The 22,828-nt window shown below is 37.7% G+C and overlaps 2 protein-coding genes across 3 annotated transcripts in view; one reads left to right on the top strand and one right to left on the bottom strand.

Moving 5' to 3' along the window:
* The window catches only part of TRHDE (thyrotropin releasing hormone degrading enzyme), a 393,263-nt gene that overhangs the window by 254,605 nt on the left and 115,830 nt on the right, over positions 1–22,828 (bottom strand). The window lies entirely within an intron of this gene.
* Positions 5,207–5,944, top strand: LOC129075897 (protein FAM133B-like). The gene has a single exon (XM_054580123.1). The coding sequence runs from the start codon at positions 5,207–5,209 to the stop codon at positions 5,942–5,944; it is 738 nt and encodes a 245-aa protein (XP_054436098.1).

The following is a 22,828-nucleotide window of genomic DNA, read 5'->3' as shown; positions in this document are numbered from 1 at the left end:
CCTATTCCTATGTCCCATCAAGGTCCCTGGGAATCCACGCTAGGTCATTGTTCTGGAATCGATCACTCCTTGAAGGTAAATATAAATATTCAAAATCAGTAAAATTTGGGATCGAATCCCAGTGATCCTGGGGAAGTTTTTAATCTCTCTGAGTGTCAGTTTCTTCATTAGAAACATGGAAATTATGAGGACGTGTCTCATCAGGTTGCTGTGAGAATGAAATAAGAGATATAAAGCACCTAGAACAGTACTTGCTACATAGCAAACAATGCGAAAGTGCATTGAATAGGGCCGTGACCAGGGTAATTCGGTCAGCTTTTACTATTTTGTCTTCCTGAATGCCCCTCCTATTCTTCACTTCCCCTTCATTCTTCAAGATTCAGCTCCAATCACCACTTCTGCAAGCAAGCGTGCCTGCTTTGTGCACTCACAACAATTGAAACAAACTTTATTGTAGCCTTTGCCACGTTTGGCATCTTGTGTTTCTTTGTACCACTAGATTTTCAGCTTGTTAAGGCGGGGGGGGGGGTGTGTGTGTGTGTGTGTGTGTGTGTGTGTGTGTGTGTGTGTGTGTGTGTGTGTGTGTGTGTACAGACGCTCATACGCAAGTATGGTTTGGGGTTGATTATATACTACTCACCTCTGTTCCCCCATTACTGGCATCAGCTTTTTCTGGAACTAACTGAACTCAATGTATGATCTTATGCCAGAACCACCTAATGAGAAGGTGACACCTGACTAAGTCAGGTGGATGGAACAAAGGGAGATTAGCGAGAAAGGAATCATCAGCCTACAGCAGCTTCCCAGTTCCAGAGGCAGAGTGAAGGCACCACAGAAACAGGCAGCCACCCCAATGTGAACTAATTATCTCTTACCTTAGTAAATAAAGACTGAAAAGAGTTTCCTGCTGAAAATAAATCAGTGGGGATATTATATAAGAAACAGCATTGTCAAAACTGGAATGGGATATTGTTATAGGTAATACTATTTTACCCAAAAAGATGTTGAAATCCTAACCCTCAGGACCTATGAATGTGTCATTTGGAAATAGGTTCTCTGCAGGTAATCAACTTAAGATGAAGTTATTAGGGGAGCCCTAAACCAGTATGACTGGTGTCATAATAAAAAAAGAGAAAAATGGCACACAGAGGCGGCCCCATGCAGAAGAAATAGGTGCACATGTGGAGAATGTCATGTGAAAATAAAGGCAGAGATGAGGGTGATGCTTCTATGAACCAAGGACATCAAAGACTGCCATCAACCACCGGAAGCTAGGAAAGGCACAGAACAGATTCTCCCTGACGGCCCTAAAAAGGAACCAGACCTGCCTACAACACCCTCACCTTGCACTTTCAGCGTCCAGAACAGTGAGATTAGAGTAGTTGTTGCTTAAGCCATCCAATTTATGGTACTTTGTTACAGTGGCCCCAGCAAACTAGTAGAAATTTGTTCAGGAACCAATAGGGAAATCTCATTGAAAGTTAACAGAATTCAGTCAATAAAATAAATAAACGTAATCATTTTAACCAAAATGCTGAAACACAACAAAAATGGTACTCATCCCAGGCCAGCAATCCCATTCGGCAGCTCGATCACTCGCATTTGGAAAGGCAAGCACTCTCCAGCCCAGCCATCACCATTCTTTTTTTATTTTTATTTATTTTATTTAATTTTTTTTTATTTTTATGGGGGTTTTTTGTTGTTGTTCTTCACAGGGACGCCCTTGCTGCCGCCCCGGGCCAGAATTAGGGCCGCCACATGCTGTGGCTTCTCCACACCTCGGCCCTGGCCACCGCGGGAGTTGCGCTGCAGCTTTGGCGGCCGGCCCCCGGACAGCCGCCCCCGCAGGTTGGAAACAGAGGTGGCGGCCCCCTTCCCCACCGAGTCCATCTTCCTCCCATGCCTTCTCCTCAGCTTCTCCACATCCGGGATCTCCTCTCTCGCCAACTCAGCTCCGCACTGCCTCACCGCTCGCCGGGTGGCTGCTCCCGGTCCAGCCCCCACCCTATCCCATCCCCATCACCATTCCTTTTCCAAATATCTGGGGTCCATTATTGCTCATCTGTTTCTATTCTTCCAACTGAACTTTAGAAAGCTGTTGTTAACGTTCTTTGAAGATATATTAAATGGTTCAGGTAGATTTTTAAGTAGTATAGAATATAAATACAAATATTTCTTATTAATGGCACTCCTAAGTATTCTATAAAATCTATTGGTAATGTGAACTTGATCACTTTTCTTAAACAGTCACTTGCCAGTATGAAAGGAAATCAACATCTATGTTTTTGTAAAGGTCACCTGCAGGCTCTGGAGCACCCTGCTTGAGTGCAAAGCCTTACTTTTCCACTTGCTTCAAATGTCACTAAATCAATTCTGGTACCAGTTTCAGTGGCGTGGAAGGCAGGTTCCCCATGCCAGCAAGCAATTCTCCAAGACACCAAGAGTACGAAGAGTATACCAAGAGTATAGCTGGGCAGCCTATACTCTCTACCTGGAGACAGCATCGAGTTAACAGGTTAAGGGTTCTGTTCTACAAAACCCCTCACCGTGTCAAGTGGCTCTGTTCCAACAACTTCCTCTTGGTTTCCAATAATGTGCTAGAGCAGCTCTCAGAACTCAGAGAAACATTTTACTTACTAGGTCACAGGTTTGTTATAAAAGAATACGTAACTCAGAAATAGCCAGATGGAAGAGATGCATAAGGTAAGGAAAAGGGCACAGAGCCCTTTCTCCAAATCTCCATGAGATTATCAACTCGAAAGCTTTCTGAACCTCGGCCTTTTAGGTTTTATAGAAGCTTCATTACACAGCCATGATTGATAAAGTCATTGGCCACTGGCCACTGATTCAATCTTCAGGCCCTCTGCCCTCCCAGGGGGTTGAGGGGTGTGACTGAAAGTTCCAACCCTCCAATCCCTTGGTTGGTTCTCTTGGCAACCAGCCACCATCAAAGTTATTTCATTAACATACAAAATATACCTTTATAGCTTTCATCACTTAAGAAAATACCAAGAATTTTTGGAGCGCTGTGCAGAAACTGGGAGGAGGGCCAAATATATTTTTCTTGCTATAAATCACAGAATCACAGTGACCCTAGCCATTAAACCTCTTTACAGCTCAGTTTTCTCTTCTGTAAAATGAAAATAATAGTAATACCAAATACGAATATTAGAATTCAGTAAGGTAATGGATGAAATTATTAGGGGAAATGCTTAATAATGCATTAAATGCTTAGTCAATGCCTTGTACACAGTAAGACTGCAGTGGCTGTTAGCTATCATTGTTACTGTTGTTAGCAACAGGTATGTATTAACCTCCCAATGAGATATTGGAACAATGACAATTGTCATGGAAGTCTTTCTTAAAAAAAGACAAAGCCTCCTGAAAGCCCAAAATCACTTTAAAATATCATTTTAAAATATAAATAAAAGAAGCTAAACTTTATTCTCTAATTGTTACATTTCTTCTCCTAGTAAATACTAGGTTTGGCAAAAGTAAGTTTACAATTGTGAGTACACCACAGAGTTTATTTTTATAATATCAATAAAGCTACTGTAATCATAACTTGATATTCTTTTCCATATGAATAACTGTAAATCTACTTTTCCCTACCTCTGTATATGTCATTAATAAATGAAGTGAAGCTAAATAGTAATGTTATGCACATTTTTTAAAAAGGAGAAAATGGATGAATAGAACCCTCAAAATATTTTATCTTAAAAAATTTCTTATTCTCCTCAGATTATCTTAAGTGCATATAAAATGTAATAGTTCAAGAGAAATTATTTTAGCCAATTAATATTACCCTTTTCTAATTGAAATTGCTTTCTTCAAGCAAAGAAGTATTCTAGGTAAGATAATAACAAAAGAACATTACTCTATGTACACAGTATTTCAGTAATCACAGCCTTCCTAATTAAGGAATTCAGTAATCACAGCCTTCCTCAAATCTAAATAGCATACAATAAACAGTAAAATCAAATATGTGATTTAACAAAATATATGTAATCTATAAATTTCTCCTAATATGGTTTATTTTAAATTGTTCCGATAAGCTAAGGATGTGGTTTATTTAAATTATTTATGAATATGTGACTCATACGATACTATCTTGAAAAGTATCTTTGCCAGTGGCTCTGCAAAGTACTCCCTCTTCCCAGGTTGGGAATCTGTGCCTCCCTAGACCCCCAGCTTCTAATTTGCATAACAAACACATTTATCCTGAGAGTTTTTGTCAGTATGCATAATTTGATTTTGCTTACACCTCCATATTAAATAAATGTATGTGTAGTCTAAGACGTATCTCTTCTTTGAACAAAAGAATTTTTTATACCAATAGCAGTTAATACTAATGCCTACTTTTGTATATTACCATGGAAAAACTCCCCAAAACCAGAACATAACTTTTATACTAATAAACTTGATCACCTTGCAAAATATTTTCTGCTGCAGTGTCTTGTAAGTGAATTTTCAGTTTAAAATTTCACTAATACGCAAGAATACACACTTGCCTAATTGAACAGAAGAATTTAATTAGATACCTACTTCCATAGCTATCTAATCTATATTCACCAAGTAAGTCACTTTCTGACTCAAAAGGCTTGATACTCATCTGTCAATATCCTAGACAAAAATGAAAATAACAATAATAAGATTCCCATTTATTAGATTAAGAAATTGAGGTCCAGAGAGATTTTTGCCCAAGATTAAACAGTGAGTTAGCAGTAGAGTGGGAAATTAAAACTGAAATCATTACACTCCATTTTCTCCCTTGATGCCCTATTTATCAACATTTTAAAACAGACCACAGGTAGTTGAGATTCAATGGCAATAAAGAACCTAGAAATTTTATCATTGAAAGTTTACTCATTGTAAAAATAAACAACAACAAATAGTCTGTATTTAAAGTCATAAGAATAACTACACTTTAATAACAAATAAGAAGAAAAGAACATTTTTCATTGAACATATGCAGGAGTCATGTAAAATCCAGTGAAAGAAAAATATTTTTGCAGCTTATATGCCTCATCAATTATGAATTGGGTTTAATTTGAACTTTCTGCATGCAAATTTTAGCTTTTGCCAAGAGCTATAATATTTTTCATGATTAAGAAACCCTTTTTGGGTAAGGACCTGTGTGGACCCGTTTCGCTGCTCCACTGGCCTGGTCTCCCTAGGCGTCTGGAGGTGCGCGCAGTCCAGCACCATGGGGAAGAGGGATAACCGCGTGGCCTATATGAACCCAATAGCAATGGCCAGATCAAGGGGTCCAGTCCAGTCTTCAGGGCCAACGATCCAAGATTATCTGAATCGACCAAGGCCTACCTGGGAAGAAGTGAAACAACTAGAAAAGAAAAAGAAAGGCTCCAAGGCATTGGCTGAATTTAAAGAAAAAATGAATGAGAACTGGAAGAAAGAACTAGAAAAACACAGAGAGAAATTATTAAGTGGAAGTGAGAGTTCATCCAAAAAAAGACAGAGAAAGAAAAAAGAAAAGAAGAAATCTGGTAGGTATTCATCCTCTTCTTCATCAAGCTCTGATTCTTCCAGCAGTTCCTCAGATTCTGAAGACGAGGATAAGAAACAAGGAAAAAGGAAAAAGAAAAAGAAGAACCATTCACATAAATCTTCTGGAAGCTCTATGTCAGAGACTGAATCAGATAGTAAGGATAGTTTGAAAAAGAAAAAGAAGTCAAAGGATTCAACTGAGAAAGAAAAGGACATTAAAGGACTCAGCAGAAAGAGAAAGATGTATCCTGAAGATAAACCTTTATCATCTGAGTCCTTATCAGAATCAGATTATATTGAGGAGGTACGAGCAAAAAAGAAGAAAAGCAGTGAAGACAGAGAGAAAGCAACAGAAAAACCAAAAAAGAAAAAGCATAAGAAACACAGTAAGAAAAAGAAAAAGAAGGCCACTAGTTCGAGTCCTGACTCACCATGACATTAGGAAAAATCAGGATTCCCTTATAAAGTGCAATGTCTGAGGAGATCTTAACTGTGAAAATAATGACATATTTACTAAAATGCATGAATATTGTTGTTTCTATAATTATTCCTGGACTGTTCAGTAGCCCCTCAGAATGCCGCTGTGTGAAAGGGCCACAATAGCTGCCTGCTGCCTGAACATCTGTCTTTTTCTCTTCCATTGCTTACTGACTTTGGGAGATTATACACTGCAGTCATACTAGTGGTTGTTATGTGGGGATAAAGTTAATATTTTTGACTAGAAGTATCTAATGATAAACCAACAGATATTGAGTCTGGATGCGTCATTAAGATGTAAACAGAATGACCAGATGACTCTAGTTAACATTTTTGAAGGAGGGATTGCATTGATATTTCAGTATCCTTACTCTGTAGATAAGTGTATTTTAATTTTTTTCCCCTTGTATACTTTTATTATTTACCTGGGCAAGGAGCTTTTAGGGATGGGGGTGGTTTGCTATTTCCTTTAGCAGAATAGTGTGCCTTTTATCCTCATAATTCCTATTTTTGTGGACACAGTAGCCATGCTTCATGAGAAGGTCAGAGCTGGGTGCAGCAGTCTTGCGCTTTACTGAGGTTAGGAACATCCTTGGGCTCTGCCGTATGCTGCTTTGAATGAACTAGAGAAATGGCCTTTTGCAGTACAAGAAAGCCCCGGAAGCTCTGGGATTTACCTCTACTTCGATAATACTGAATGATTTTTAGTATTAGAATGTGTTATAACATTTGAATTAATTTTGACTACACTTTGGCTTTGGAGAGGAGTCATTTCAAGTAGACACTGATACTTTTTGAATTTGATAGCTAAAGATTCTAAGATGCATGTTTTATACTGTTAAGTTTTAACCAGTTAGAAAGATTTTATGTAACCAGTGATAGTTATTTTTTGTATGAATTTTGTTTAGGCTGTAACGTTTAGCTTTTATTAACTTTTTATTCTTGCTATCTTGAATTCCTTACTGCATTTAATGGCATTCTTGCCAAGATATTTAGCATGTGAGAAGCAGGTTTTTGGTTTTGTTTTGTCTTGTTTGTAACAGCTTCATATTGAAGCTGAGACTCACTGTATACAAGTTGAATGGCAAGCCTGTTATGCTGTGTCTTGTTACATAAAGCTCTTGCCAGAATCTTAGTAAATATAACATTTTAAAAGTTTACCTTTGTATATTCATAAAAAAATTATGACAAGTTAAAAAAACCATTTTTGGTGAAAAACGTAATTCACGACATTGACATTTATGTTCTTATGTGAATAAGGGGATAATAATCCTATTTCTTATACTTTTTTAAGCAGCTGAGAAGTGATTTATAATTATTATTAAATAAACAAAAAAAATTGTCAGATCATTTGCATCAGATCATTCCAGTAACTGGAAATTGACCCACTTGCTGGATAGAATGGTTTATATATATATATATTTTTTAGTAAGAATTAGATGTTCCTCTACTGAAAAATCAATTTCATAATCTAACTTGAGGGGAGTCTCCAAGGTCACTGTGTGGAGACTTTTTTAACACTAGCGTTCAGGTAAAACTTCGAGTTGAATTTTTCTATTAACTTGGAAACACTTTAAGCTTAAATAATGAAAATATTTCCATCAACATTAAGTATGCAACACTTCAATTTGCACCTCCCAAAGAAAGGGTAGAGCAAGGGACATCCTACCAATCCCTCACCCCCATTAACAAGAGAAGTTCTGCTTGCATTTTTTTGTCTGTTTTGGAGCTAAAAATTAGATTTAATTTTTTTAATTGAGTTCTGCTGAGTTAAAACAATTGAAAAGTCCAGATTTATAGAAAAGAAAAAAAGTGAACTATTGATTTTTCCATCATTCATTTATCCAATACATATTTATTAAGCATCTACTATATGTCAGGCACTGAAAAACCACACATGGTTAACAAGATAAAATTTTTGCCCTCATGAAACTTCCAATCGAATAAGTAGACACTGTTATAGAAATGGCAAAATATGTAATACAATGGCATATAGGTGCTATAGAAAAAAACAAAGGATGATATGGGGTTTAATGGGTAGTTACTTTTGATAAGCTCATTAGGGAATGTCTATCTCTGATAGGAGGCAGTATTTGAACATATTCCTGAAATATGAGAGAGTCAAAAGTATTTCAGATCAAGGGAACAATCATTTGAAGTTTCTGATTGGGCAATGGGATCTAGGATGTGAGAGAAGAAATGGCCCTGAAAATGTAAAGAATTAGTGGATTTAGGACCCCAGAAGAAGAAGAGTGAGTTGTTGAAGCAGAAGTGGAAGAGTGAGTCTGTGAATATAGGATGCTGCCACCAAGGAGTGGAATGCTTGAAATGAAGATGTCTCCAGGTTATTGGAAATGATGTTCTGAGTACGACCATGGACTGTATACAGAAAATTTAAAAAAAAAAAATGTTGAATTAGGTATGGACTTAAATCTCAGATCTGTATATCTAATAATAAAAGATATTATTTTTATTGATACAATGCCTCTTCTCAAAATACTGAGTTCACCAAGCTTCATTCTGAGGTCTTGCTGCCCATGTTTCAGAACCTGGACCACAGGAAGGAGGCCCTCACACTGTGAGAGGGTCTTCCCTGAGGGTGGGGTGGGGTGGGAAAGAGGAGTGCATACGCAAATAGTCAATCTCGGGGAACACGGAACTCGTTTCAGAATCTGTCACATTTTTACATCTAGCAAATACTAAAATTGAGGATCTGTTCCAACAGTGTCAGATTTTGTATATCTGTTGTCAAACATATCAGTCACTGAAGACACAGGATTAAAAAACTACAAATAAATGATCACAAAAAAGAAAATACACTGATCCTCATTCTTGGATGGAGATTGATTTATTTTGATTGATACAATGCTGTGTTATAGTTGACATGTTATTTTGTCCTGAGCTTAGAGAGTAAATCTTAGAATGGTAAACTCAGATGTGAAGTGTGTCACAAGTATCACAAAGATGCCACTACAAATTTCATCAAAGTATTAAAGCTTACTATTAATAAGTCCTTTTCTCTTCCAAAAATATAGTGGAATTAGAGTTTATATATCAAAAGAATTACCATGTATTTGCTTTCTGCAGTGTTCTATTGGGAAAGAATGAACGGGTTGAAATTACAATTCGTATTCACACGGCTCATGTGAACATGCTCAGATATACATTACCCATTTATGCACGACGGTGGCAAAAGTTTAAGAAATACCAGCTTAAACAATTACTTGCATAGACTTGGAGACATCAAGATGAACTATATTCAGGCCTACCTTCACATGCTTAATTTAACTTTGTTAATAGTCACCAGTACCTAATAAATACTTTCTGAGCTCTCAAATTCTAAACACTGAGAAACTTGACTAACAGTCCAGGTAACAGGTAGATTCTGCAGGTGCCACCTTCAAAAAGATTTAAAGGAAATCCACAGGGCAGCATGTATTCATGTCATGACTTTTATGGCTCTCATCTCCCAGCACAACTCTTACTATTCTTAAGCATAAGAAACTGCTTAAGAAAAGAACTGTAAACCAAGAAAATTAGATTTGATTGTTGGCCTTCCTTAATAGACAGTCAAGTCTATCCAACTCCATACCACCATAATCCCAAGCACCCAATGCATCTCTCCTCTTGAGTCTTTGCCCCATTTATATGTGCACATTCCCTAATCTAATTCAAACTCACATCTGCCCCAAACTTTTCCATTCTACCTTTTGGAATACCTTATGTGTTATTAGCAAATTCTCCGATGTCCTTAATTTTTCTCTGAATGTTTTGTTTACTTTTTAGCTCTAGCTAAAACTTAGCTATATCTTGACATATACTTACTTGCTTGTGGTTCTCTCCAGTGTGGATGATGACTTTTCCTTCACATGCTACAACATACAAGCTTGAAAGTGTTACCCACGTTGTTTAAAGCTACTTGTAGATTAGGTATCCTTTATACCACCTTTCTAAACATCCTAGCTGCCTAAAATAGATGCAAATGAATTAAACTTCTTCATCTTAGCTGAATTCATCTGCTGTTGCTTCTCAGGCATTGTATTTCATTAAACGATGTCTCATGGATGATCCCGAAACACTCATTTCCTTTCTAACACCACAGTCTTCCTTCCTGATGATTTCAATGTCCACACTGATAATCCCTCGAAATTCTTGAGAGGTCTTGATCTCCTCAGATTCAGTGATCTTTTCCATTGTCCTCATCCAGTCCATGATCATACCCTGGACACTGTCATTTGTTGCATCAGCAGGACATGTCTTCATTTCAAGCTTTCCACTCCCTGATGGCAGTATCCGATCTTCGCAGTCTTGTCCTTGTATTTCTTCTGATCCAGTGTACTTCACCCTCCTCCTCCCTGGAATCCCAACTCATTTTTATGAACATTCCTCCTCTCATATCCTAGATCTCATTTCGCCCAGGTTAAGAGACATGACACAACGCTGTAATCATTTAACCAGTCCCTTGCTGCTGCCTTCAATTCCTTTGCACTCTCTCCATCACTCTCTCCTGGTAAAGTCTGCACCCTACTCCATGTCTGTCCTGTGCTTGCATTATTGATAATCGTATTCACTTTATTTTATTTTTTTAAGATTTGCTTTGAGCTCTTTATTACAGTGTTGGAGGAGAGTTGTAGATTCCCTCATCCAGCACTGTTTGAAATGTTTCTGCTTGGAGTTAGGGTGACACAATGCAAGCTCACTGCTCCATGAGGTTGATCCTTGGGTTACTAACACATCTTCTTAAAAATATATATATATATAAAAAAAAGACCAAACAGCTACAAACTTTTTTCACTGAGTATTTTCAACTAGCCCCAGCTCAGTATTCTCAGGTGCTTCCAAGTTATAAAACAGTAGATACAAATCTGAGATAAGTTTTTTTTTCCTTTTTTTCTTTATATTGAGGTATAGCTCACATACCATAAAAGCCACCCTTTTAAAATGTACTACTTAGTGGTTTCTAATATATCACAAAGGTGTCCAACCATTATCACTATCTATTTCCAGGACATTTGTATCAGCTTTTTTTTGTTCCTGGTTTGGCAGAGATTCAATTTTATATTTTTTTAATTTTTAAAGATTTAAAAATTTTTTTTCCTTTCAATATATGGTCATGCAGTGAAGGGAGACCCTATGCTATGATACCATCACATTACATCTCTGTTTTCATTTTGTTCTCCTGCTTTCCCAACAATTATCTCGCTATCTCAAATCTTCTTTCTTCTCAAATCTCCAGCAAACACTTTCCCTCCTAATCACAGCCATACTCTCTTCCATCTCCCTTTTTAATTTGAAATATTATTAGAAGTTGCAAAGAGAAATGAGCAGCTTAATCTTGACAAAAAGTCAGTTTCCAGACACTATTCATTTTTGGTGAATTTGAAATAAATTACATAAGGTTATTCAAGATAATGGTTTTAGTTTGAATATGTAATATACAAGGGGAGACCCCAAAAATGGAATTTATTTATGAAAAATTCTGTATTAATTCTTAATGCTTAACCTTCAGTCATTTTCTAAGTACTCGCTACTTGATGCAATACACCTATCAAGACTTTTTTTCCTTTGCTCAAAGCAGTTTTTGAACTTGCCAATTTTGATGCTGTTTAGTGCTTCTGCCATTTTTTGTTTCACCTCTTCCACATCGGCAATATATTTCCCTCTGAGGAGTTTTTTCATCTGGGTAAATTTTTCAAAACAGAGTCACTTAGGGCAAGATCGAGCAAATAGAAAGGATAGGTCACTGGGTTCATGACATTTTCAGTCAAAAACTGCTGAACACTTAGCGTGGTGTAGACAGGTACACTTGTAAATCATCCATTATGAAAAGGGTGAACACGTTGAGAGAGTCTTCAAAAAAGAGCACTGAAGCAGAACACAGCCTCTCACAACAACGCCAGCTGGTACACTGATACGGATGGGTTCCTAGAACATTCACCTAGTGGGGGAAGCCTGTACGACAAGGGCCCCACCCTCCAGAAGATAATTCCAGGTTTTTTGGGTGCCCCCTTGTAAGATATGAAGATGTAATAAATAAAATGTTAATATGCAATCAGTGTGTATAAATCAATATATTTGTATACAAATATAGAGTTTATAGTTTTAAATGTATATATTAACAAATTGATATATACTATATAAATAATATAGTACACCTTTATTTAATAGATATGTAAATTCCATTAATATATGTATTATGTTTATATTTATGAGTAAACAGATGCCTTTAAGAAGAATAATTGCATAATTTGAATGTATCAATTCCATTTGATTCTTCAGCATATACAAAAAAAAAAATCCCTAATAAGGGTTGCTTGGTTTGAGGGACCTGAATTTTTATACTGCTGAACCAAAGAGGTTATCAAGTAATGTAGGATTCAACAAACTATGAGCCACATCTGGCCAGCCATCTGGTTTTGTAAATAAAATTTTATTGGAACAGAGCCATATTTATTCATTTTTATGTTGTCTATGGCTGCTTTATTGCTATAATGGCAGAGTTGAAAGGTTGCAACCAAGATGGTATGTGTCACAAAGCTGAAAATATTTTTGATCTGAGCCTTTAGAGACAGTTTGCCTATCACTATGACATTGATTACGGAGACTTCTTTACGTGGTTAAAATTCTTTCTAATCACACATTTTATTCACTACAGATGTAAGAGAAAGGTGAGGCAAAGAAGCAGATATTTAAGAAGGTAAGTCAGTAATTTCTTCTTAAATGATTCAAGCAACTTGGGCAAAATAGAATTGTAATGGGGAAACCTGAATCATTCAAGTGGTTGCTATGCCCCTTCTTTTGGCCATATCCTCACTGGCCTCCCCACCACAAAACTCAGCAAGCAATGCTGAAAGTGACTCACGCCCATGCGCAGAGTATTAGTCAGCTCAGGCTGCAATAACTACATATAGTAGACTCAGTGGCTTAAACCACAGCAATGCATTTTCTCACAGTTCTGGAGGCTAAACATCCAAGTTCAGTTCGCCAGCACAGTTAGGCTCTGTTGAGAGCTCTCTTCCTACCTTGTAGACATTTGTCTTTTGAATCCTTACATAGGAGATAGATAGGGAGAGAGAGAGTTATCTTTATTTCTCTTCCTATAAAACCAGCAATCCTACCAGATTAAGACCCTATCCTTGTGACCTTATTTAACCTCAGTTACCTCCTGCTTACCTCTTAAATACATCCTATCTCCAAGTACAGTCACATTCAGGGTTAGAATTTCACTCTATGAATTTGGGTGTGATATAATTTAGCCCTAGCAATAGGTAAAAAAAATTATGATTTTTGAGTATACCCAAATTTCTGTAATAGACATGGAATGCTGGTTTTGTCCACTAGAAAAATTTGGTTCATCAGGTTTTATATCAATTACCAGCTTGCTTTATTAACATTATTCAAAATTGACAGGTTATATCTTACTGCACTTAAGAAGCTAAATGACCCTAAACATTATTAACCTACCAATTATTGTACAGCTTAGTGAATTTTTTAGTCTATAAATAAAAAGAATTGCTAAACAATTCAAAAGCTAAAAAAATCTTATTCTATACGATTGAAGACAGACTCTAGGTCTTTCATGAATTATTTCCCATGTGAAGATAAAGCCCACAAGGGAAAACTAAAGTTATAAACCATTAAAATTCCACCAACTGAAAAACAGCATTTGGAACTCAGCCTCTCTTTCCAAATCACCCTTTTAAAAGCTTCAGAAATGACCTAAAACTTTCATTTACAACTATCACATTGGATTTGCTCTGCTAGTGTATTGCAAACTCCCTCACAGTCTAAGATTTGTTTTACACTTAAATCTATTTTACATTTCAAAGTCCACAAGAAGCAGCATCAAAATTCTCAAACACAATGAAAAATTTTAAATTAAAAATGGGCCAGTAGTGACATTTTCCATTTGAAATATCGTTTCAGTCCCAATTCTAGATTCCCCCCATGCCATGGTTAATAATGTCACAATTTTAAAACTTTAAAATAGCTGATTTTATTTATAAAAATAATTCATTTTCAAAATAATTATATCAGTTTTACATTTGCAAGAAATTTTTTTCTAAGGTTCTGTTTTTCTTGTAATAATCTCTCAACAGCCATCCCAGCTGAATTTTTTATGGTTTGATATGACCCATCACCTATGTTGTAAGTACACCTCATTCAGGTTACAACAGCATGTCTTCTCCTCACATTGCAAAATTATAAGTAGATAGTCCATGGTTTACAGCATGGATTTTTATTACCCTACATTTTCTGAAAAATCAAAATGTTACCATAGGTAGTTAACCAGTTATTAATAAGAAAGAGATAAAGGGAATTAGACATAGTTGAGCATAATTAACAGGGAGCATAAGCCTGTTTGCTTAGCCAGGAAGACATAGCTTCCCACTCCCCAGAGGGATTGAGCCATTTCCTCACCAAGGAAATTAATACCCCTCCCCTCCTGACCCAGTGTGGAATTATTGTGGGGATCAGTGGGAGGTAAGCACATGCTCAGCAGAAGTCAGAATGTGCTCAGCAGAAGTCAAAATGGACAGGGGAGTGCTCGACCATAGAGGCCGGTCCATCTAACCTGGGAAAAGAATAGGGGGTGGATTGATCAGAAGCCTACACAAAAGCTTAGGAAGTTGATTGGTTTTTTTGAAAAAGCTCGTGGTCTGTCCCAACCCATACCAGCTTAACAAAGGATCAATTTTTCTCTCTCTGTCTCTGTCTCTGTCTCTCTCTCTTGCCTCCCCCTCCACTCCCCTACCCTGGAACCTGTGCTCCTCTCATATATTTATGCCTTCTCTCTCCATAACCACATGGCCCCAGACTCCAGGTGGGAGCCTGGATACCATAGGACAGCAACTGATTGCTGCCAGATGCACAAGCTAAGCTAGTGGGACTGGACTGGGCTTTAACATGGCACAGGAACTCTGGACACATGCCCTTCTTTTGGCCTTCCTGACAACACGGTTGGACTTTTTCTATGGTGCAATAGACAGAGATGGAACACTGGAAACCCAAGGGCAGATTTCCACTCAAGTAAACCTTGCCACACCACAAATTCCCATGCGTGGGTCGGTGAAATACTTTTTTCTCAACCCCGTGAAAGAATCCTACTTCAACTGGCAATAAAAAGACTTTAATGTCCAAGGTTGAGATGCCCTGATCATGCCCTAACCACTTAAAGTTCTTAAACCTTAGACACGATCATTAATGAATAAGTAATCACTGCATATCTTTACAATATAAACATCTGATAAGTTCTGATTTGGGTAAAGAACACAGTCACAATTACACTAGAACAAAGAAAAGGTGCGGAGAGTGTGTTTCAACTATTTCTCTCTCATAGAGCATTTTGCCTTAATTGATTTTTAAATGCTTAACATGAATTTACATAACTATCCCTTGGTTTCAGTTTCTTGAAATGAAGCTATTTTGAGAAATCTTCTGATCTCAATATAAGTCAATTTAGCTCTAAAGTTTATGGGAATGGTCACCTTTCTTTTCAGACTGCTTGATGGGCAGTGCGCCTGTCAGCAGTAATCCCAGCCTAGACTTTAATGAACTGTCCCTCGTGTTCTCTAGGGTTTTGGATTGCTCTTCGTCTATAAATAACTCCAAACTGACCAATGGACAGTGAAGGAAACAACTCACTCTCAGAAGAGGATAAATACAAGCATCATTTTGTTCTAAATATAGCTGCTCTGTCTGGAAAACACAAATTATTTATCTTCCTATGTTAATTTCAAATAACTAAGAAAGAGAGAAGGGGGCACAAAAAGACTTCTCCCTTTCATTGTAGCTACACAGAAAAGTAAGCCACAGCAGGGGTAGGGGAGATTGGTGAAGAAAGTTCATAGTTTTTCAAACGTGTCACAATCTTCTGAACTGTAGTTGAGAGAACTGACATCAAACTCTCATTTGAAGTCTTACTGTAATGTAACAAACCCTGTTAACTCTCCTTCCAAAATATATTCAGAGTCTCCCCACTCCTCCCCACCTCCACTGCTACCACTCTGGCCCAATACAGCATTATTTCTCAGATTCTTGCAGTAACTTCTTTCTGCTTTGGCCCTGACCTCCCACCCCTCACCAGTACATAAGGACCACTAATGCGATCCCTTAAAAATTTAAGTCAGGCCAGGTCATACCTACAATTAACTGAACTATATCCTCCCAAAACTCCCAGTGAGATGGTATTTAGCGAGAGGATCTCTGGGAAACTCACAATTAAGTTTACTAGGTCATGAGGGTGGGGTGTTGTAAGAAGAAACACCAGACAGCTTGCTTCCTCTCAGTATCACATGAAAACACAGCAAGAAGACGGCCATCCACAAACCAGGTGAGGAGCTCTTGTCAGCACTCAACTACACTAGCACTCAGACCTGGAGCTCCCAGCCTCCAGAACTGTAAGAAAATAAATTTCTGTTGTTTAAAACCACCCAGTATTTAGTACTTTGTTAGGGCAACCCAAGTAGAACAAGGCAATGGCTCTGCTCAAAATAAAAGTGTATGTTTTTCAATAACCAACCAACATCCTTCACCAGCTGGGGTGGTTCTCTCGTGGACTTGAGCCTCACTCACTCTGCTCCAGGCACAGTAGTCTCTGCTATTTCTTCAACAAGTCAGACACCTTGTTCCTTAGGGTTCCCTCACTTGTAAGTTTTTAGTGAAGTGTGTCACCATTTCAGCTAGGCATTCCCTGTTTAAAACTGCAACATTGGCAACATTTTTGATACTTTCTTCTCTGCTTTATTTTCCCTAGAGTAGTTAAAACTTTCTCACATTATATATTTATTGTTTACCTCTCTCCCCTACTAAAACATAAACCCAATCAGGACACAGGTTGTTATCTCTTTTGTTAACTCCTGATTCTCTCGTACTTAACAGGAGAGTATCTAGTATAAAACACATATTCATCAATGTTGGCAAACCCATGATTAAATGTTGTTCTCATTGCAAAGAACGGCAGGAGGGAAAAAAGCTGATAGGGAACTAGATACTTCATTTTCAGAATGCAAAATCATTCTAGGTGCAAAATATAGCTTCTTAATAGCCTTGCTCTAAAATGTCCATGATAATAAACCAAAAGGTCAATAATACTACTTCTAGATATCAGTTCACCAGTTTTTCACCAACAAATACATTTGCATAGATCCTTAATGAGAAAGTGGCTACAACTATGGCTAATTCATCTTTCACCCCTCCCACTTATATTTACAAAAAAAAAAAAAATTTTCCTTAGCAGTTTGTAAGGTTGGAGATAGAAATCTCATTTAAAATGGAATCAGGAGGCTAGAAAAGAGATCTCTCATGCATTTGTTACTCAATAAAAACTATTGACTCCAACAAAAAGACAAATACATTTTATCTCTGACAGGAAGTGATACAATGCTACCTCAGAAGAAGGAAGAAAAGATTCTTCCTTGCCCAGTGACAGCCAGCCAATGGAAGACTGCCATAACTCAGCCGAAGGAAGGTCGCTTTACTTCAAACTTTCAGTTTCCTCCAATGGACTTTTTATTTGCACCAGTTCTTCCCAAAGTTAATAAAGGAACATTCCTTTCATTTGGCATTAGACCACATTAGTCCCAAATTGCAATTCTTTGTTGTTCCAAAATTAACCCATTTAGGCAGGAGAAACATCTGGTTGTCTGTCTAAGGTCAATAAGGTACATCTCTATTATTTCTTTGCTTATTCTGTTTTTAAAATCATATTTTATTTGACTCACAAAGCAGCCAAAACTTTGCTTTCTCTCCCTCTATGATGTGGTAAAGATGGTTAAGTTGAAATTCATTCAACTGCAATTTACTTAATGCCTACCTTGGCCCAAGCATAGTTCTAAGGATAGAGAATAAAGCAGTAAATAAACAGATAAAAATGTCTGCTCTCATAGAGATTTACATTTGGCAGGGGTAGGGGGCGTGGAGACAGGTAATAGATAGAAAGAGAACAAACAAAATACACACTAGGGGAGATAATAAAAATAATAATAACAGGTACTATGGAGAAAAGTATTATTGGGGAAGAAAAAAGAGAAATGATCAGTAAGGCTGCAATTTAAATAGGGTGGGTCAGTAGATGAATGGATTAAAAAACTGTAGTATATGTATACAATGGAATACTACCCAGCAGAAAGAAAGAAGGAACACCTGCCTTTCACAACAGCATGGACTGAACTGGAGACTATCATGCCAAGTGAAATAAGCCAGTCTGTGAAAAACAAATGCCATATGATCTAACTTCTAACAGGAATCTAATGAACAAAAGAAACTAATGAGCAAAACAGAACCAGAGACATGGAAACATGGAACAGATTGACAACTGCCAGAGGGAAACGGTTTAGGGGAGGGGGATAATGGTGGACAGAAACAGAAGGGACTAGTCAAAGAACAGGTATGAATGTCCATGAACATGGACAACGATGTGAGGATCGACTGCAGGAGTGGAGGGTGGTCTGGACAGAGGAGGGCAAAAGGAGAAAAACTGGAACTGTAATAGAATAAACAAGAATAATACATACATACATACACACATAAGAGTGTCAAAGAAGACCTCTCTGAAAAGATGATATTTTAACCATATATTTATATATCTGAAGGAAAAGTGCTTTAGACTGAGGAAAAAACAAGTGCAAAGGTCTAAAGTTGGAGCATCCTTGGTATGTTAGAGAAACAGCAAGGCAGGCACTGCAGCTGAAATAGAGGGTGAGTAGGAGGGAAGTAGGGGATAAGGTTAGAGTAGCAACAAGGGGCCAGATCTTCAAGGGTCTTGCAGGCTGAAGGAAGACTTCCAGATTCTATTCTATTACTAATAGGAAGCCATTGGAATGTTTGAGCAGAAGAGCAACATCAGCAGATAATTCCAATATCCTTCCCAAGAACTCAGTAAATTCAAATATCTTGTGTTCTAATAAATACTTTAACTTTCACACTTCATTTATTCTGAACTCCATTTAGTCAAGAGATCATGGTGGCTGGAATGAGAGTGGTACCTAAAGAAATGGGGGTAAATGATCCGATTCCAGGTATATGTAAATAATGTGGAATCAAAAGGATGTGTTGATGGTTTTAACATGTAACATGAGAAAAAAAGACTGTAAGTCCAAGGGTTTTTTTTTTTTAACCTAAACAACTTTTTCTCTCTTTCTTTTGTTACTTAATTGAATTTATTGGAGTGACATTGGTTAATAACGTCACAAAGGTTTCAGGTGCACAATTCTATACTATATCACCTGCATATTATATTGTGCGCTCACCACTCTAAGTCCCTTCCATCACTATTTGTCCTCCCTTTACCCTCTTGTATCTCCCACCACTCCCTTCCCCTTGGTAATCACAATACTGTTGTCTCTAAATAATTTTTAAAGGGATGACGTTGTCCTGTACTGAGATGGGGAAGACTGTAGAAAGAGCAAGAGAATAGTCTAAAGATATGGATATCAAATGGGAACATGTTAGTCTGAGACACTCATTAGGCATCCAGGTGTAGATATCAAATAGTTAACAGAATGCAGGAGTTTGGAGTTGAAGAGAGAAATCCACGCTGGAGATGTAAAGTTCAAAGTTACCAGCATTAACCAATGGTAGTTAAAGCCATGAAGCTGGATAAAGTCACCACCAATGTAGGTAGCAAAGAGAAGCGGTAGGAGACCTGAATCCTCAGACACTCCAAGGGACAGGAAAAGGTGGGGGGAAATAAACTTGGAAATAATGGCCATAAGTTGGAGAAAAAAATTAAAAGGAGAATGTGTTGCCCTGAAAAACAGGCTAAAAATGTGTTTCAAGGAGTTGGAGAGAACAGCTGTGTCAGGTGCTGCTGACAGCTCAAGATGAAGACAAAGATTTGGCCATTGGAGTCAGCAGTGTGGAGGCAGCATTGAACTTGACAGGAGCAGTTTTAGCATAGTGTTGGGGCAAAAGCCTGCTGTAGAATGCATTTGAAAAACAAAGGAAAGAGAAAAATTGGAGTCAGTGTAGATGGACAACACTTTCCAGCAGTTCAGCTGTAAAAGGAAGGAGAGAAATGGTACAGAGGCTAGACTGAATATGTGTGTGGTTTAGTAGAGAGAAATGGCATCATATTTTTCATGTTGGCTGGGGTAGATCCAACAAAGAGGAAAAATTATAGACTCAGGAGAGAGAAGGGAGAACTGCGGAAATGATGTCCTTGAGTAGGTGAGGGAAGACGGGATCAGGTGTACAAAAGGAGGTGTCCAAAGCTGCAGCAAATGCCACCTGATCCACAGGAACAAGGAGGAAAGCAGACGACATGACACAGGGCTCGTACTGACTCCAATATGAAAACATTGGAAATGTTATTTCTTAATTTAATGGCAAAGCTGTAAAGACCAAATACCCCTGGTGGAATATGGAAAACCGTAACTTGGAAACTTCTATCCAAATATACGCTGATTAAGTTAAACGCTTTCTAAAACTGCTTTACTTTCAGAATAAACGATCATTCACAAAAACCCTGACTGAATTAGTGAAAATATATTTAGGAGTAAAACCAAAGTTGTGAGGTCTGAAATTCTTAAAACTAGAGAAGGAGGAAAGAGGGCGGTAAGCAAATTGAATATGTGGCAATATTGACAAGCTGGCAAAAAAATAAAAAAAACTTCTATTCAACGAGATTTTAAGCTTCTAGAAGAAGAGGCCATTTATTATCATTGGGAGAAAAATGCTACATAGTAACTACTCAATAAATGCTTGTTGAATTAATTAGTTAATTCAATTCTACAGTTTGTTCGTGCTACATTAAATTCTCCACTCTCTGTACTTGTGGCTTACAAGTTTATAGCAGTAATAATCTCATGCATCATTCCTGCTAAAATGTATTGTTTTCATTGATTTCTTTCTTCTTTAGCATTTTTCATTTCTTTTTTTTTTTGCATTAGTAGTTAAATATCATATACATGGAATATCTTATATATGTTTTGTTGGGGGGGTTTTTGTATAGTCTTAGAAGTACACAGCATGTAATAGCTGCAAAATAGCTTAACAAGAACAGTTAAATGGCCATATTATAGAATGATTAATGAAGGAGGAAATGCCATGTTAAACTGTGTTAAAATAACTGTTAAACGTTGAAGTAACTCTGGCCATTTTAATAGGAGTTGATAGTGTTTTAGTACGAATGGTTGTCAGGGTGGGGCTTAGGAATGTATAAAAAATATTTCCCATTGGAAGAAATTATACCTGCTATTTTGGTTTATGAGAAAATCACCATATGAAAGTTTTCTTAAAAAAATTACCTCCATAAAATGGAAAGAGGCTATGTTTATATTATTCTAAATAGGGGGAAAGAGCAATCATTTGAAGACACTTTCTTATCTATAGCACCTCGAAAACTAGGAGACAAAAAAGTAGCTCATCTGATGCCCTAAGAATGCACTGAAAATGTTAATCCACAGACAGATCCTTGTATTAGTTTCCACCAGGAACCATACAATTAAATAGCTCCAGTGTAAATTCAAATATTTTGAGGAGCTCTAGTTGAAGGAAGAACCCTGGGAGTGAATTAGCATTACACAGAAGCAGGCCAGACTGTAGGCACAGCCTTCGGATATTTTTTTTTTAAGAGCATTGTTATTTGTGGCCGTCAACAAAGCATAGACATTGTAGTCAATATTTATCTATCAAAAGCAGGGTAAGAAAAGTCATGTTTTAAAAAATATAAGAAAAGTCTCAAATAATAATTCAACTATGAGATTCATGTTTAAAATGAAATGGTTTCATGTAATTGCTGTCTCCAATTAAAAACAAAAATGTATCCACTACTGAAAGAGAAAAAATAAATAACCATTCTGAATGAAATGATTAGCAGTCAATAAAAGTATTTTATGAAAGAAAAAACTTCAAAACTGTACTATTTGCAAATAGCAAGTTGTTGTCATCGTCATCATCGTCATCATCATAATCATCACCACAATAAATAAATAGGTGTATTATTAGAGACATAAGATGATGGCGGCCAAGTACAGGGAAGCTGAGCCCACTTGCTTGTGCCCCAGCACAGATTTTCAGCCGATCTTCTGACAAGTGACATTAAACAATCAATGGAATCTTAGCTGATAGGAATTTTTGCACTGTCTAATAGGAGAATTTATAAGTTGAAGTGGAAATACCTTGCCCAAGGCACCTGCAGCATAGAAGAGAACAGACAGAAAACAGAGCTTAGTAGCTCCCGCCTCTTCAGGAGCAGGGGTCCCGGCCTGCACAGGGAACCCCCAACCCTGATCAGGAGAGTCTTGGGTGGCTATGGGGAGTATGGGAGACTCGAGCTGCATATACACACAGATCAAGCAGCATGTCCATAGCTGCAGTGCCAATCAGAAGAGTTCAAGAGAAAAATTCTATCTCCTAGAACTGTCAGAGAGACCGGCAGGCTGCAGCCATCCCTGAATGAAACTTTTTGCCTTTTGGGGATGTGGAGTGCTCAGAGAGCCAGGCAGTGGCTTGGTTCTGCAGTGTGGGTGCCACATAGGAACTTTTTCTTAAGAGGGGAGCTGAGGTGTGGTTGGGAGGGACCCCACACATGTGTACACAGCTGCCCTGCTAGCAAAGAGGCCAGATTAAAAGCACAATTCATGCTCATGGAGTCCAGCTGGCCAAGAAGAGTAGAAGGCTGCATGGTGAACAGATTGTGGGTCCCCACCTAGCACAGCTGGTGAGTGGTGGCTGCGTGCAGAATGGAGGGTTTGGGTCTGAGCCTTCCGTGAGAGAGAGCTGTGAGCTAGCAGCTGGACAGGCAAGACTGAGAACCTGAGATTCTTTGCAGCCAGGTTGGGCCACTCATACCACAGAGTACAAAGCTCTGGGAAGGGGAAGGATTGCCCAGCCTCCACTT

This window comes from Pteronotus mesoamericanus, unplaced genomic scaffold (assembly GCF_021234165.1).
Source record: "Pteronotus mesoamericanus isolate MK-2021 breed Mesoamerican mustached bat unplaced genomic scaffold, CSHL_Meso_final contig_56, whole genome shotgun sequence".
Classification (NCBI taxonomy): domain Eukaryota; kingdom Metazoa; phylum Chordata; class Mammalia; order Chiroptera; family Mormoopidae; genus Pteronotus; species Pteronotus mesoamericanus.
Note: the sequence above shows the minus strand (reverse complement) of the source record. Positions and strands in the feature narration are given on the sequence as shown.